This window comes from Amphiprion ocellaris, chromosome 21, assembly GCF_022539595.1.
Source record: "Amphiprion ocellaris isolate individual 3 ecotype Okinawa chromosome 21, ASM2253959v1, whole genome shotgun sequence".
NCBI classification, from domain to species: domain Eukaryota; kingdom Metazoa; phylum Chordata; class Actinopteri; family Pomacentridae; genus Amphiprion; species Amphiprion ocellaris.
Genome location: NC_072786.1, coordinates 18,688,944 through 18,702,828, shown reverse-complemented (window position 1 = coordinate 18,702,828; position 13,885 = coordinate 18,688,944). Strand labels below are relative to the sequence as shown.

Here is a 13,885-nt window from a genome sequence, read left to right as displayed (position 1 = left end):
AGTCAAATTCTTACTGGCTCATTGTGGGAGGGCCTAAAGAATAGTAGAGAAAGCTTTCCAAGCTTTTACTTTACACTTTCAAGTTTACAACAACTACAAAACGCATAAAAATAATTTTCTTCATATGGGGCTTTTAATAAAGATCACAGTTCAGAAAAGTGAACAATGTCTCAAGAGGAGCAGACGTTTTCCTATAATGTCTACTTGCGGTTAAGGGTTCAAACAACAAGCTCGGTATCGTAGACGTCATATTTAGTGGCCGGAAGTCACAGTCGGAGACGTCCGCTGAGAAGAATGGCTGGGCTGCTGAAAAAGGTACGGCTAGAGGTCACGTTTCTGTTTGAGGGATAGATAGAAAAAGAAGCAGGACCGCGCAAGTTAACATTGCTTTCAGTGAGGTCTCTGTCGGCATATTTATGTGGTTAACTTTTGCATGTGCTGTTGGCAGTTTGAACGAGACGCCGAGAGTCTGTTAGCCCCGTCGCTAAACTGTTTTGCTAACTTGACTTCCCTCGACCACTGTGTCCTGAAAGAACACTGCAGCAAGACAATGCGGGTTGTTCTAAAACACTTACTAAAATATGTTATGATGTCCGCATGAATGGTGAAATCAGTAGTATTAGCTGACTTGAAACAGAGAGCCGTGTCACGACTGTAGACCAGGATAACCGTCCGTTCTCAGCCGATTCCATTTTAAGCTTTATAAAAGTTCTTCAGCAGGCTGACTCAACATGCTGACAGTTTATCTCCTGATACTCACAGCTCCAAACATGTTGCGCTTATATGGTCTTATGGAAAGTTTTAGTATTTTCATAATATACAGGTCAGATGATGGTGAAGATGATCATTATCAGTGGTTTGCTTAGGTTGTAATGTCAACGACACAACGTCGTTTTTAAAAGGATGAGCAAAACGAATGTTTAATGCATGAATGTTTATTTCATACCTAGTACTTACTTATAGCGTATAATGTATGTTTTGTGTGATTGTTACGATGTATAAATTAGTGGTGGGATGCGATTAAATTTTTTTAAAAAATCAATTTGTCTTTGTAATTAATTAATCGCAATTAATCGCACTTTTGTGAAACAGCAATATTTGACACAATAAGTGAAGTTTTTCAATTCAAATAACATTGGAATTGACAGTTGAATCAATGAATAGACATGCATGTTTATAATTTAAAATCTAGATTTTTTTTTTTTAAATGGGACATATAGAAAAAAGTGATTTTGATGATTTAAAGCCTGGATTTAGTTTGTTTTTTTCCACTGTATGGCACATAATAAAAGCATAAGTAGTTCAAGGAGCTTCAGAAAGTTGAAAATCCAGAGATTTATTCTGTTTTCATTGTTTCTGGGTCTGATAAATGGTGTCATTTTGATGGTTCTGTTTTTAGGAATATAAATTTTTGTGTAATTTTTTTATAAACAAAAAGTTTATAATTAAGTTGTTAAAAGACAGATATTTTTGTTATTACTCCTCCAGGGAGGCAGAGCCTAGATAGTGTAATAGCTTTAACAACAAAATTGTTTCATTTCTATTTATCTGCATTTTTCATCTGTCTGCTACATTCACAGATTACTGCAAACTCAAAGTGCAATTATAGCGATTATATTCAACATTTTAAAACTTTTTGTAAACTCAAGCACTGTCTTGAAAAGTGGTCTATTATGGGATGGCTACACCGTTAGCAGGACTGTCATAGCTAATGTTAGCTCTGGTGCTAACAGCAACATGTTTTACATTGAGGTGATACTGTCGACTTGAAGTGATGCAGTGATCAGAAAACTCTTTGTTGCACAATTTGCACACAACCACATTATAATCCAAGCTGCCATCAGGAAGATTTATAAAAGAAAACTTTCTGCCCAACAATCTCGTCTTCACTCAGTGCTTCCTGGGCTTCTTTCGCGGCTGCAAACAGAATTTAGGTTCATTACCGCCACCTACCGGGCTGGAGTGTTCATCAGAGTTACTGGTGTGCCAGAAATGAGGGAACTGAGAAAAGTGCGATTAAATTCGCCTGACGTATCCCCCCGTTGGACGAATATCTGGAGCCCAGAAACTGCTATTCGGGCCAGCCCTAGTGACTCGTGGCTGAAACTGGGGCTGCCATGTGAAGCAGTAATGGAGCATGTTGGTTCATGATTTCTGGTTGTGACTCCACCTTAACCTCCTCCTGCTCTTCTCTTCCAGACAACTGGCCTGGTTGGACTGGCAGTGTCCCACAATTCACATGAGGTGAGCAGCTGACAGTGAACGTACCACACAGCTCTGCCCACTCGTCCCTCTGCTTGGCTGGGTGTAGTGCAGAGCTCAGTCACACCTCAGAATGATGCTGAACACAGCTTACCAAAGCCAAAAAACAATGTTGCAGCTGTCATTGTTTATCACTCTGAAGGGACTTAGTAATAAACTAACCCACTCTGCTCTTCCCATCAGCGTCTGAGGATACTCTACACAAAGATCCTTGCGTCACTGCAGACCATGCCGCAGGACGCTGCCTACAGGAGGTACACAGAGCAGCTGGTCAGCGAGAGGTTCAACCACGTAAAAATGGTAATTACAGTCAGTTCCATAAATATTTGGACATTGACACAATTGTCTGTCCACTACCACAATGGATTTGAAATGAAACAATCCAGATGTGCTTTCAGTGCAGACTTTCAGCTTTAATTTGAGGGTATTTACATCCAAATCAGGTGAACGGTGTAGGGATTACAGCACATTTTATATGTGCCCTCCACCTTTTTAAGGGACCAAAGACAAACTAATACAATCATAAATCAAACTGTCACGTTTAATATTTGGTTGCAAATCCTTTGCAGTCAATGACAGCCTGAAATCTGGAACCTGTAGACATCACCAGAGGCTGGGTTTGGTCCCTGGTGATACTCTGCCAGGCCTCTACTGCTGCTGTCTTCACTTCCTGCTTGTTCTTGGGGCATTGTCCCCTCAGTTTTATCTTCAACAAGTGAAATGCAGCTCAGTTGGATGCAGGTCAGGTGACTGACTTGGCCATTGCAGAACATTCCACTTCCTTAAAAAACTCTTTGGTTGCTTTCGCAGTAAGCTTCAGGTCATTGTCCATGTGCACCATGAAGCGCTGTCCAATGTCAATGTAGCACCTCAGGGTGAAAACTTTATCATTATCATAGGCATCACTAAGTCAGTGTTGTGGTATACGCTTAGGGCATCTCAAACAATTCAAACATTGTGGAAAAGTTATGTTTTTGTTATATATTTTATATTCATTACATGCAGAGTGAAATATTTCAGCCTTCAGGTCATTGTCCATGTGCACCATGAAGCGCTGTCCAATGAGTTCTGAAAGCATTTGGCTGAATATGAGCAGATAATATTGTCTGAAACACTTCAGAATTCCTCCTGCTGCTTTTGTCAGCAGTCACATCATCAATAAATATGAGAACCAGTTCCATTGGCAGTCATATATGCACACACAATTCACGCTTTCATCTTTTAGGTGTTTTTTGGCAAACTGGTCTGGCCTTCTTGTTTTTGAGGCTCGCCAAAAATAGGAAGGCCAAGGTTTTACACCTTGTGGTGAACCCTCTGTGTTCACTCTGGTGAAGTCTTCTCTTAATTGTTGACTTTGACACCTACCTCCTGGAGAGTGATCTGATCTGGCCAACTGATAATGAAGGGGTTTTTCTTGACCAGGGAAAGGATGCTTCTGTCATCCACTACACACGTTTTCTGTGGTCTTTCAGGTCTTTTGGTGTTGCTGAGCTCACCAGTGTGATCTTTCTTTTTCAGAATGTATCAAACAGTTGATTTGTCCATACCTAATGTTTTTACTATCTCTCTGATGGGTTTGTTTTGATTTTTCAGCCTAATGATGACTTGCTTCACTGATAGTGATGCTCTTTGGACTTCATATTGAGAACTGACCTCACCAGATTCCAAACACAAAAACCACACTTGAAATGAGCTCTAGACCTTTTATCTGCCCCTTGTAAATGAAATAATGACGGAATAACACACACCTAGCCATGTGTGGCCTTTTGGTCCCTTGAAAAGGTGGAGGGCACATATAAAATGTGTTGTAATTCCTGCACCGTTCACCCGATTTGGATGTAAATACCCTCACATTAAAGCTGTGACAGTCTACACTTGAAGCACGTCCAGATCGTTTCATTTCATTGTGGTACTGTACAGAGCTCAAATTTTTATGAATCTTACTGTATGGGAGTGGTTAGAGACAGTTATGCTGTCTATAAGGATGAATTTTATTATGAAATGGAAGAGATTGGATACACTCAAAGTACTTCTGTCATCACAGGAACCAGATGTTGAGAAGCTTGAGAAGAAAATAAACTGCGGTCAGATTGAAGAAGTCATTTTCCAGGTAGGTCACCATTATTGTTATATTATTCGGGTCCAGCCCTACAATTAAACTGATTTTACTTTACATGCTGTCATTAAACATATGGCCAAAATAAACCATTTGCAAACCATTTTTATTAACTCAATCTGCACTCTAAAAAAAACAGAAGAAACAGATCTGAGCCATGATTGACTCAGCTGCGACCAACTCACAAAAATTTGGGTATGTTTTTCCCTGACTTCTGAAGTCAAACAAACACTCAGCAAGACCATCTGTTTCTGATGGATGTCATTTCATTTAAGTTGCAGAAGGATTAGTTACACAACTCTGATCTCAGCTTATCAGTGTTTCCTACAGGCACCTGTTTATGTTGGTAAAAAGGAGTTGAACCTTATTTCCAAAAAAAAGAGACCAGGCTTCAAGAGACCCAGTCAGTAAAAGGAACAGAATAAATGACAAATTTGCTTTTTATGGTTCAAAAACAAATTGATTGAAAGTCTTATTTTCACCCCAAACACAGTCACAACCACTGTCATTGTGATGTATCATTTGATTCGACATGATGGCACTAAATTCCATTCAGGTCTGGACGTATTGACACAGACCTGAGACTTTATCCAGCTCAGGTCCTGAGTCTAGTCTTGGTTCTTCCGAAGTGAGTGGTTCCATGAAGATCCTTAGTATTTATTGTCTTTGAACAAAGCTTGACTGTACTGAAATCACCACACATTAATTTTGATTAAAGGCATGACAGCTTTACAGTACTACTTAATTTGTTGTTTAGGCCAATAACACACTGCATTGAACAGACAATCTGAACCGATGTCATCTTATTTCAGTCTGTTTGGGTTATAACTGAATATGGGAGTGTCTTTCATCAAAGAGAGTAACCAAGCTAACTTGGGTAACCACCAGCAGCCACCAGCAGTATGTAGGAAAGGAAAAAGTTTGGGAAATCAGTGCTTTCACTTTGTTACAAATGTGTTAATTGTAGTGGCTCTAGCATAAAGAGTGGAAGCTGGCAGGAAGGGCTAACCTAGCTTTGAAAAAATAGAAATGTAAAATTGTGGTTCTAGGCAAGCCATGACCAATCATAAGCAGACACTTCGGTGACTTGCTGCTTTGAAGGAGACTGTGTAGAAGCACTCCATTAAATATTGTGAGGAAATAGTGCAACACAAGACTCCCACTGAGACCAAATACATAAATACAAATAATGTTGGTGTATAATGTGGCATTTGTAGCTGTATTGATGAGTTCTGAACAGAGCCTGGCTACCTGAGCTCACCTGCTGCCAGTTCTTCTGCTTAGCTAATGGCCTCCCAGCTTCTTAAAGGACATACACTAAAGTGAGATCAGTCTTCCTGCTTCACCTCAATAACAAAGTGAAAGGATTTTCCAAATTGTCCAACTATTCTTTTAAAGCATGGACATCTGATCTGGCTGTTGTGTGTAATAATGAAATCAGAGTGTTGCTGACTGTCCTGTGTGCAGGCGGAGTGTGAGCTGGCCCTGTCCAGAAAGATGTCTGAATGGAAACCATGGGAGCCGCTGATCGAGGAGCCTCCTGCCAATCAGTGGAAATGGCCTGTCTAAATGTACATGTAGTGTTCATACTGTCTGTGTGTGAGATCCATACCTCTGCTTCTGCTGAAGTAATATATTAAAGTGTTGAAAACAAACCCCCATTTATTCTCAGGAATCATTGATGAGTTTGTCTCCTGTGAAAATGTTAGATGTACATTTACTATGTGAAGCGCCAGCCAGAGTTGTACACCTGTATGTGAAAAAAGCTGAATCCTAATCTTTGAACTGTAGATTAAAAAGACAGTACTGTTTGTTCAGATCAGTTATTTAAGATATACCACGTACGTCTATTCCTGCTTTTAGTGAACAGCTAGAGGTCTTTGATCAGCTCTTTTTCCCAGTGAGTTGGATCCAGCTTTCTATAGATATCGTACAACTCGTTGACTTTGAACCTTCACAGACATTATTCCAGCTGCGTTACAAAAGTTACACAGCTGGAATAATGTTATTCCCATATTTAGCTTTGGTCACAAGATAAATATAAAATCAAAATCTCATGTATCCCAATAGAACAGAGTCACTTGATTCAGTCACACATGTAAAAGGAAGAAAGATCAGTTGTTGGTATAAACAGTTTGACCCAGAGGAAGTGTTACATTGTGCATAGAGCTGGACCTTCTAACGGCATCCTCTCCACATGCTGGTGCTGCTGCCCAACACACAGTACGTTTTCTGTCACTGTCCCACGTAGAGCTGTATCTTCTTCAGGCTCTGACATCATCTCACCCATTGGTGGCTCTCTGTAACAGCTGGAGCATGATGGGATAGATGGGGGCGAACTCCTTTCCCTGCCGAGCCCGGACTGACTGTACGTAAGCCTCCAGAGCTCCCCTTAAAGGAGAACAGATGAAAGTTCAGCACAAAAAAGATGACTAATGATCAGACTGCATCACTTCCTGCTGATCAAGGTGGTATATCATCTGATAACAGTGGACCAAACCTGAAATCAGTAGGTCCATAACAGTTGTTGTATTACTAGTACAGTACATACAAATACATACAACCGCATAAATAATCCTGAAGGAATTTCTTTGACCCACGTGCCCATGAGGACATTTTTGTCCTTTTCATTTTTGATTATTTTGGCTGTGTTAATGTATTTGTCATGAAATTGAGTAAAAGTTTGTATTTGGGGGGAGTTTTATCATTTTTATCACAGCTCGTGTACTTGGCACTGTGTATGCAAAAAAAAAATTACACTCAGGATCTTAAGAAAAAAAGTGTCTCAATACCAATTAAAACAGATACTTTTATCCACCTGCCACTACATGATGAAATTGTACATTCTATGTAATTAGGCTTTCATTCTGTACTGACATGAACAGAAACTAAACACTTTAAACAGGCAGCGCACAGATCACCACTAGAGGCTGATCAGTCCCCACAGTTAGAATTGCATGAAGATGCATGAACAAAGTGCCCTCTGGACCTGTTTTTTTTTCCACATTGATTGGATAGTTTGGTCTTTGTGATGGAGTTCCTACATGCAGCTCCAGCCCATGTGTACCAGCACTATCACTTCAAAGAAGAACAAGCATACAAAATACACAACTTACCTAATAAGGGTAAGCTTGTCTCTCTCAGATGGATGATCATCCAGCCACTGGGAGTAACGGGCAATGGACCACTCTGCTCGCTGTGGGGGAGAAGCTCTTTTAGCTGATCCACACTCTCAAAGTCAGCTGCTGTCTTTTGTAGACTAATTCATGGGGAAATATTACATCACAAATGTTGATGGACTACACTATTTTATTTGAACACTTATTAAACATTTTGTGAATACCGTGCGAAGTATCACTAACTGTGTGTGTGTGTGTGTGTGTGTGTGTGTGTGTGTGTGTGTGTGTGTGTGTGTGTGTGTGCACGTGCATGTGCATGTACAGGCCTGGTGAGGTGACTTGAGCTCAGATGGGGCTCTGGTGAAGAGGAAGTGCAGCAGGGTGCTATAGGGAATCAGGTCACCGACAGCTGGACTGCTGGCTATCAGCTCACTCGTCTGAAACAACAGTGGCCTGAAACACAGAGCACACAGTATAAAACATCTTGTACTGTGGACTCAGGCTAAAATGACCATGAATTACAATTTAAGTTCCATTTATACTGCTACTGAAAATCTTCTAAAGACATCTGTGTTTGGATTGGATTCCTTCCTTTCAGGCAGTCACTGATTTGTAGAAATCAACGTCCAGTGACACAACACCTGAGTATCTGTGTTACTATCTGTGTGTCCATCTGTCACAACCGATATTTACACCAGAATAAAATGGAGGTGAAAGAGTTCTCACTTGCAATGGTTAAAAAAAAAAAAAGAGAAATGAATATGGCAAAGACTGGAAACAGCTGACAATGATTCTCAGATTATCACAGGAGCTACTCATTGTGTGTGGAAGGACACATTCTGAGGAGTATTCCAAATATAGTTTTAGTTAGAGAAAAGACAGTGAACTCTATTCTCCTCTACTGTGTATTGGGAAAAGATTAAAAATGTTAGAGACGGATATCTCAAAACCTGGGCACACACAAGAGTATTTGAATGGCTAGATAGTGCTACTTACTCAAGACTAAAAAATGTTTTACTGCCCCTCATTGCTGAACACAACCAGCACATTCAGCTACAAGGTTTATTAGAAGAACACAGTCAAGATGACGGTACCACTGACACTGCAGTAGTTCTTGCAAAAAGTTAACTTGCCTGATGCCTGAACAGATCATGACAGGTGACCAATCTTGAAAACAGTTAAAAACAAACACTTAGTAGCTGCTATTTGACCATAACTCAGCTCTGACTGATGCCCCTCTAGAAGGCTACACTGAGCCACACAGCATGTGCAAAACTTCTGCAGTAGTGTGAACACTGCTTAATATGAGTAAATCGTAGTTTGGCCTCATTGTTTGTCGAAAATAAATTAAAAGTGCACAATATGATCATGATGAGTGCTGAATTTCATGTTAAATAAGAAAACGCACCTGAAGGAGCGCAGCATTCTGTACGGCTTTCCCAAATCCGACACTCTTCTGCAGAGGGGAGCCACTGCCATCTCCATCTGACACACAAGAACACATCAGGAGCATAAGCATACAAACAGACATGTATGTCAGTCTGATGAAGCTGTAGTGTCATTACTGGTGAGCCATTTGTCAGCTGTCCTGACACCTAGGAGACTGTCTCCTTCACCTGTGCAAAGTCAGCAGCTAGTCTCATCTTGCCGCCCTCTCCCAGCGGACGCAGTAGGCCGGCATGGCGGATGAAGAGCTCAATGGCTCTCTGGGCAATGGATTCGGTGCTCTCGTAGATAAAGTCCACGCACTGGAAGTGTCTGAAGTAGTCAGCCATCACCCTGGAAATAAAACCTTGCAGCTCCTTCATGTATAGAGAGCATGGGACGTCAGGCTTATCAGGGCTGGACAGAGGCCTGCAACACATACACACAAATACATTAAACAGAAAGAATTACATAAAAAAAAAACACATTATAACTATGGTATGGCATTTACTGAAGATGCTAGTATTACAGTTTTTCTCAGTCACTTTGGTACATTTCTCTAATCATCCTCGACATTTGCAAAACAGTAAATGCATTTCTCAAAACAATTTGTATAAATAGCAAAACACCATGGATTATCTGCAAAAGCTAGTCTCTTGCTCAGAATCCTTAGTTCATCTCTCAAAAGTAAATATCTGTGACAATGAACATGTCAGTGGCATCAGAATGACAAGTCCTTGTGTCATTGTGTATGGATAAGACAGTCAAATTGCTTAGTCATGTTGTCATTATAACGGTGGACTCTGATTTAAACTATGCCTAAGGTTTTGATGACAGTTATTGTAAATTGTAAGTTACACCTTATTGTATGTGGGAGATTGATTGCAAGAGACTGGACAAGATTCACATTTACGCTTTTACTGTTTGTACTGTAATTTGTTGACAGACCACGTCATTGCGATACAGAAAGGAAAACAGTGCTGCATAGCACAAAGAAAAAGCAAAAAAAAAAAAAATTAAACTCATTAAACTTATTTTTTTAAAAAGAGAGAGAAAAAGAGATGTCCTGAATCCTAAAGATGCTTCACATGGCTTGCATAACTTCTTAAAAACAAAACTAAAATAATGCACGAAAAGGGAAAAAAGAATTACAGTTCACAAATAAAATAAAGGAAAGGCCTATAAAGGCCCAAAAATTACAGCTTTTAATCTTCAGTGTTACAAATAAATTTTTGTCAGCTCAAAAGCATACTGAGGTGTACTTCCAAGCCTTATCTTGAGATAGGTTTCCTGCATGGATTATCTGACATGGAACTACACTCACAAACACATCACTTTGGATGCAGAAGCTGGTCTGAAAAGGCTACGACAGAAAACTACAGACCCTGAGAAGTCTTCTTGGTGCAGCGTGATGATGATGGCCTCTATGGAGTCTTTCACTGACTGAAGGAGAGGCTGCACTGCACTGCTCATCAGGGCCTGCACGGCCTGAATTGGAAAACAGAAAGAGAAACAAAGTGAGTCCTGTGATGTGCGACTGACTCAAAAATAGAAGTAAATATGCATGTATTGTAAACATCAATGATTATAGCTGTAACATGATAAAATCCTTTGGATTCATCCTGAGAGGATCTGAAATGAAAAGGCACAGCTGTGGAAACGAAGAAAGAAATCTGAGGAGGATTTAAAGAAAAATTCTGGTTTGCTTTCTGGTTTTTCCATCAGTCATAATAATATTGTAGACCAAAACAAAATGAACTAAACATTTTTTAAATAAAATGCATAGTATTCCAGTCAGCTAAATAAGAGTAAAAATGTCACTCAATTTCTAAACTGTTAAAACAAAGACATATTAAGAAAAATTATTAAAGATACTAAGAAGTAAAGAAACATCTACACTAAATTAAACCATGTGCCGAATTTGAATGCTGGTGCAGATTTCGAAAATTTAATCATGAATCTATAAGATACATGCACATTTAATAAAATGCTCCTCTGAGATTTTAATCTAGTGTTCAGATCCTAGTGTCCTAATTTACAGTTCTGATGAAAGAATCGGCTCTTCGTATCCCTAAGAGTACGTTACCTATCACTATGTTTAGGCAGGTTAAAGACACACTATCAATACACACAAGTGTGGCTGTTGTATCTCACTGCATGTGTGATATCATTGCATCAAATAATGTTCATGATAAATGCAAAAAATTATGCACAAAACATAGTTTGCAGACATGAAAATGCAAAGTGAAAATGCTGAAAGAAAATTATGAAAGTACAAATAAACAATCTAAATTTTTTAAAAGGTTGTTTGCTTTGATACCTCAAAAGAGGCAGAAAGGGCCTCTGCAGCAGCCGGTGGAGTCGATCCCAATCCCGCAATAATCTGCAAATACAACAGACAGAAGAAAATAAAAAGTAAATCTTCTTTCTATAGCCCCTTTTAAACATCAAATGCTACTCACACCACTTAACTAATTGTAAACCGATTTGTACCATTTTTCAACCAATTACTGGACAATAAAACAATAGTGGAGAAAGTAGTGAAAATATCAATACCCGCTGAATTACTTGTATTTATGATCCCACAGCAATAGGAAGATTGTGGATGCTAGCATGTTGTATGGCTAATTCTTCCACTATCTTTGATCGTATGCTCACAGGTAAGAGCTCTGTGTGAATTGTAATGTTGAACGATAGGACATCCAGAAATTGTGAAACTACTGTATTTAATACAGTATGTGTGATGAGAATAAAAAAAAGTCACTGAAGGCAGCCCATTAAGACTTACATACTAGCAGTCCCCTTGGAGACATTTTTGCTCAGCCAGAATACTGATTTTATAAAAGCAATGTCATCTGACAAACACAAAAGTTAAAAACTACAGCTATGCTGTGAATTCAGCATATTTCCATTTCAATTGATCACTTAGAGAGAAAGTTAGAAGTAATAGAAAGCCATGGTCTCACACACTCATTATCGCAAGTCACCTGCTGTGGGGTACAATATTGGACCTTCAACAATGACAAAACTTTGTGTGGTCAATAGGCAAGGAACCAAGTGAGAGACTTTCAAGAATTATCAACAAGATGTTCTAATACCAAAAGGAAAAGTTTTGAGGAAGCTCTTTAACTACTTATATAGTTCTTTTATTATAACTACACTGATGGAGGGTAAATCTGAAACAGGTCTGAAGTTATTAAGTAAGAATCAATAAAGATATTTCTGATTATAATTAAATAGTACAAAAACATCTTGCATTATATATATCCATATTTCTTCTCCCATCTACCGTCAACGTTTTACAGTTTGTATTTATGTCTCCATCCTTCCTCTTGCCGGCCTGCAATATATTCTCACTCTGTTTTCACATAGTAAAATTCAGAGTCTTTCAGTTAAATAGTTAATGCTGGAGAAATCTGTTTCATGCTATTTATCAGTTGGGTTGCTGTACCAGGACACACCATACATCTTTAATGGACAAGGCTAAGAGAGCACACTGCACCCTGACTGCTTTTCCTTTAATCCCTCTTTAATTTCCTCTTCTTTCTCTTATGTATGTGCATGTTTGTGTGTCCATTTGACAGCTCTATGCATTAGAAAGCTGAAACTTGAATCACACACACATACGTAGAAAAATGCATGTGCCTTTATGTGAGCCATATTGGAGTGGACAACATGAGGAAGTAAAATTTGGTTTAGTAATATGTCAGTTGCGTGAGACAAAGCAAAGCCACTACTGACAGAAAAGTGAACTCAATCATACTCATTCTATCAGATAAATAACCAAGTTAAGAAACTTTTCTCAATGAAAACTTAGCCAGTTACAGCATTAGTCATTTCCATGTGTGCTTTACAAACCTTCATGTAGCTATGTGCAATCAAGGTAACATTTTATAACGCTGTAAATAAAGCCTGTATTGTAAGCAGTAATGGTAAAACGGTAAGTTGCCCTTATGTAGCGCTTTTCTACTGTAGTGGCACTTAAAGCACTGTACAGTGTGTTTCCGATTCAGACACACATTCATTCACCATTGGCAACAGAGCTGCCATGCAAAGTGACATTGACAGGTTCTAAAGTGCTCACTCATATTTTGTCTCTGATTTGTAAATGCAGTGGATACCTGTGTGACTCAAATACAGGCTGCTCATAAAACCTCATATAGAAGTGAGAACAGAGATGTTAGTAGCTTAAAACTAGTAAGATTTGTGTAACACTTTGGGCTAGGCACAAGTTGGAACTGAAAGCCAATGTGTTAATGGACTAATAAACCAAAAGAACAGATTAATAAAGCATGGGAACATTTTGCTAAACCAAGTGTGCAGATTGGCCCATCATGTGTGTCCATTTAACTCCTGGCCCAGAGTCTGCCAGCACAAGACGTCAACTATGAGGAGGATGTAATCTCTCAGCAGATACACTACGGTATTGTCCATTTTAAGATTTTCAAAGGACAATTTTGCATGTTCTACAGATTTTGACCTTAAACCCTCTGAAACCCAAAACCCACCAGTGCATCTGAAAGGTAAGTTATCTTTAAAAATCCCCAAAGTAGAACATTCATCAGTCAGAAACTGTAAAAACAAAAAAAATCATCAAATTGTCAACTTTCTGAGAGAGCTGAACTAATCACGTGCGATGTTTGGTTTGGTCACAAAAAATAAGGAAATCTAAGCTTAAAGTTGCAAACTTTTTAGTTACTATCTAATATTTCTTAGATTTCTCTTTAAACAAAATCTGCCAAAATAACCTGTTTGCACCAGATATGGTTAAAAAAAAAAATACCAACAGAGAGGCCATTAGTGACTCAGCTGTGACCAACACAAAAAATAAAAACCTAATAAGTAAAATACACATAGTATACAGAGAAATAATTTTTTCCAGGACTGGAAACATTTGTGGGCACTTGGAAAAATGATGTACATGTTGATTCTAAGTTTAAAGAGTGGGTGAGAGTGCCATGCA

The 13,885-nt window shown here is 39.0% G+C and overlaps 2 protein-coding genes across 2 annotated transcripts in view; one reads left to right on the top strand and one right to left on the bottom strand.

Moving 5' to 3' along the window:
* The first annotated feature begins 226 nt into the window (after positions 1 to 226).
* On the top strand, positions 227 to 6,033 carry ndufa5 (NADH:ubiquinone oxidoreductase subunit A5). The gene is made up of 5 exons (XM_023262696.2): positions 227 to 315; positions 2,200 to 2,244; positions 2,446 to 2,562; positions 4,307 to 4,372; positions 5,846 to 6,033. The coding sequence occupies exons 1-5, from the start codon at positions 295 to 297 to the stop codon at positions 5,945 to 5,947; spliced, it is 351 nt and encodes a 116-aa protein (XP_023118464.1). The 5' UTR covers positions 227 to 294; the 3' UTR covers positions 5,948 to 6,033.
* The window catches only part of cog5 (component of oligomeric golgi complex 5), an 88,009-nt gene continuing 78,589 nt past the window's right edge, over positions 4,466 to 13,885 (bottom strand). Inside the window, exons 16-22 of the mRNA XM_055006396.1 lie at positions 11,243 to 11,305; positions 10,307 to 10,410; positions 9,114 to 9,351; positions 8,906 to 8,982; positions 7,824 to 7,950; positions 7,495 to 7,574; positions 4,466 to 6,769 (exon numbers count right to left, since the gene is read on the bottom strand). Of these exons, the coding sequence (XP_054862371.1) occupies positions 6,661 to 6,769; positions 7,495 to 7,574; positions 7,824 to 7,950; positions 8,906 to 8,982; positions 9,114 to 9,351; positions 10,307 to 10,410; positions 11,243 to 11,305 (798 nt within the window). The 3' untranslated portion in view covers positions 4,466 to 6,660. The remainder of the gene's footprint in view (positions 6,770 to 7,494; positions 7,575 to 7,823; positions 7,951 to 8,905; positions 8,983 to 9,113; positions 9,352 to 10,306; positions 10,411 to 11,242; positions 11,306 to 13,885) is intronic.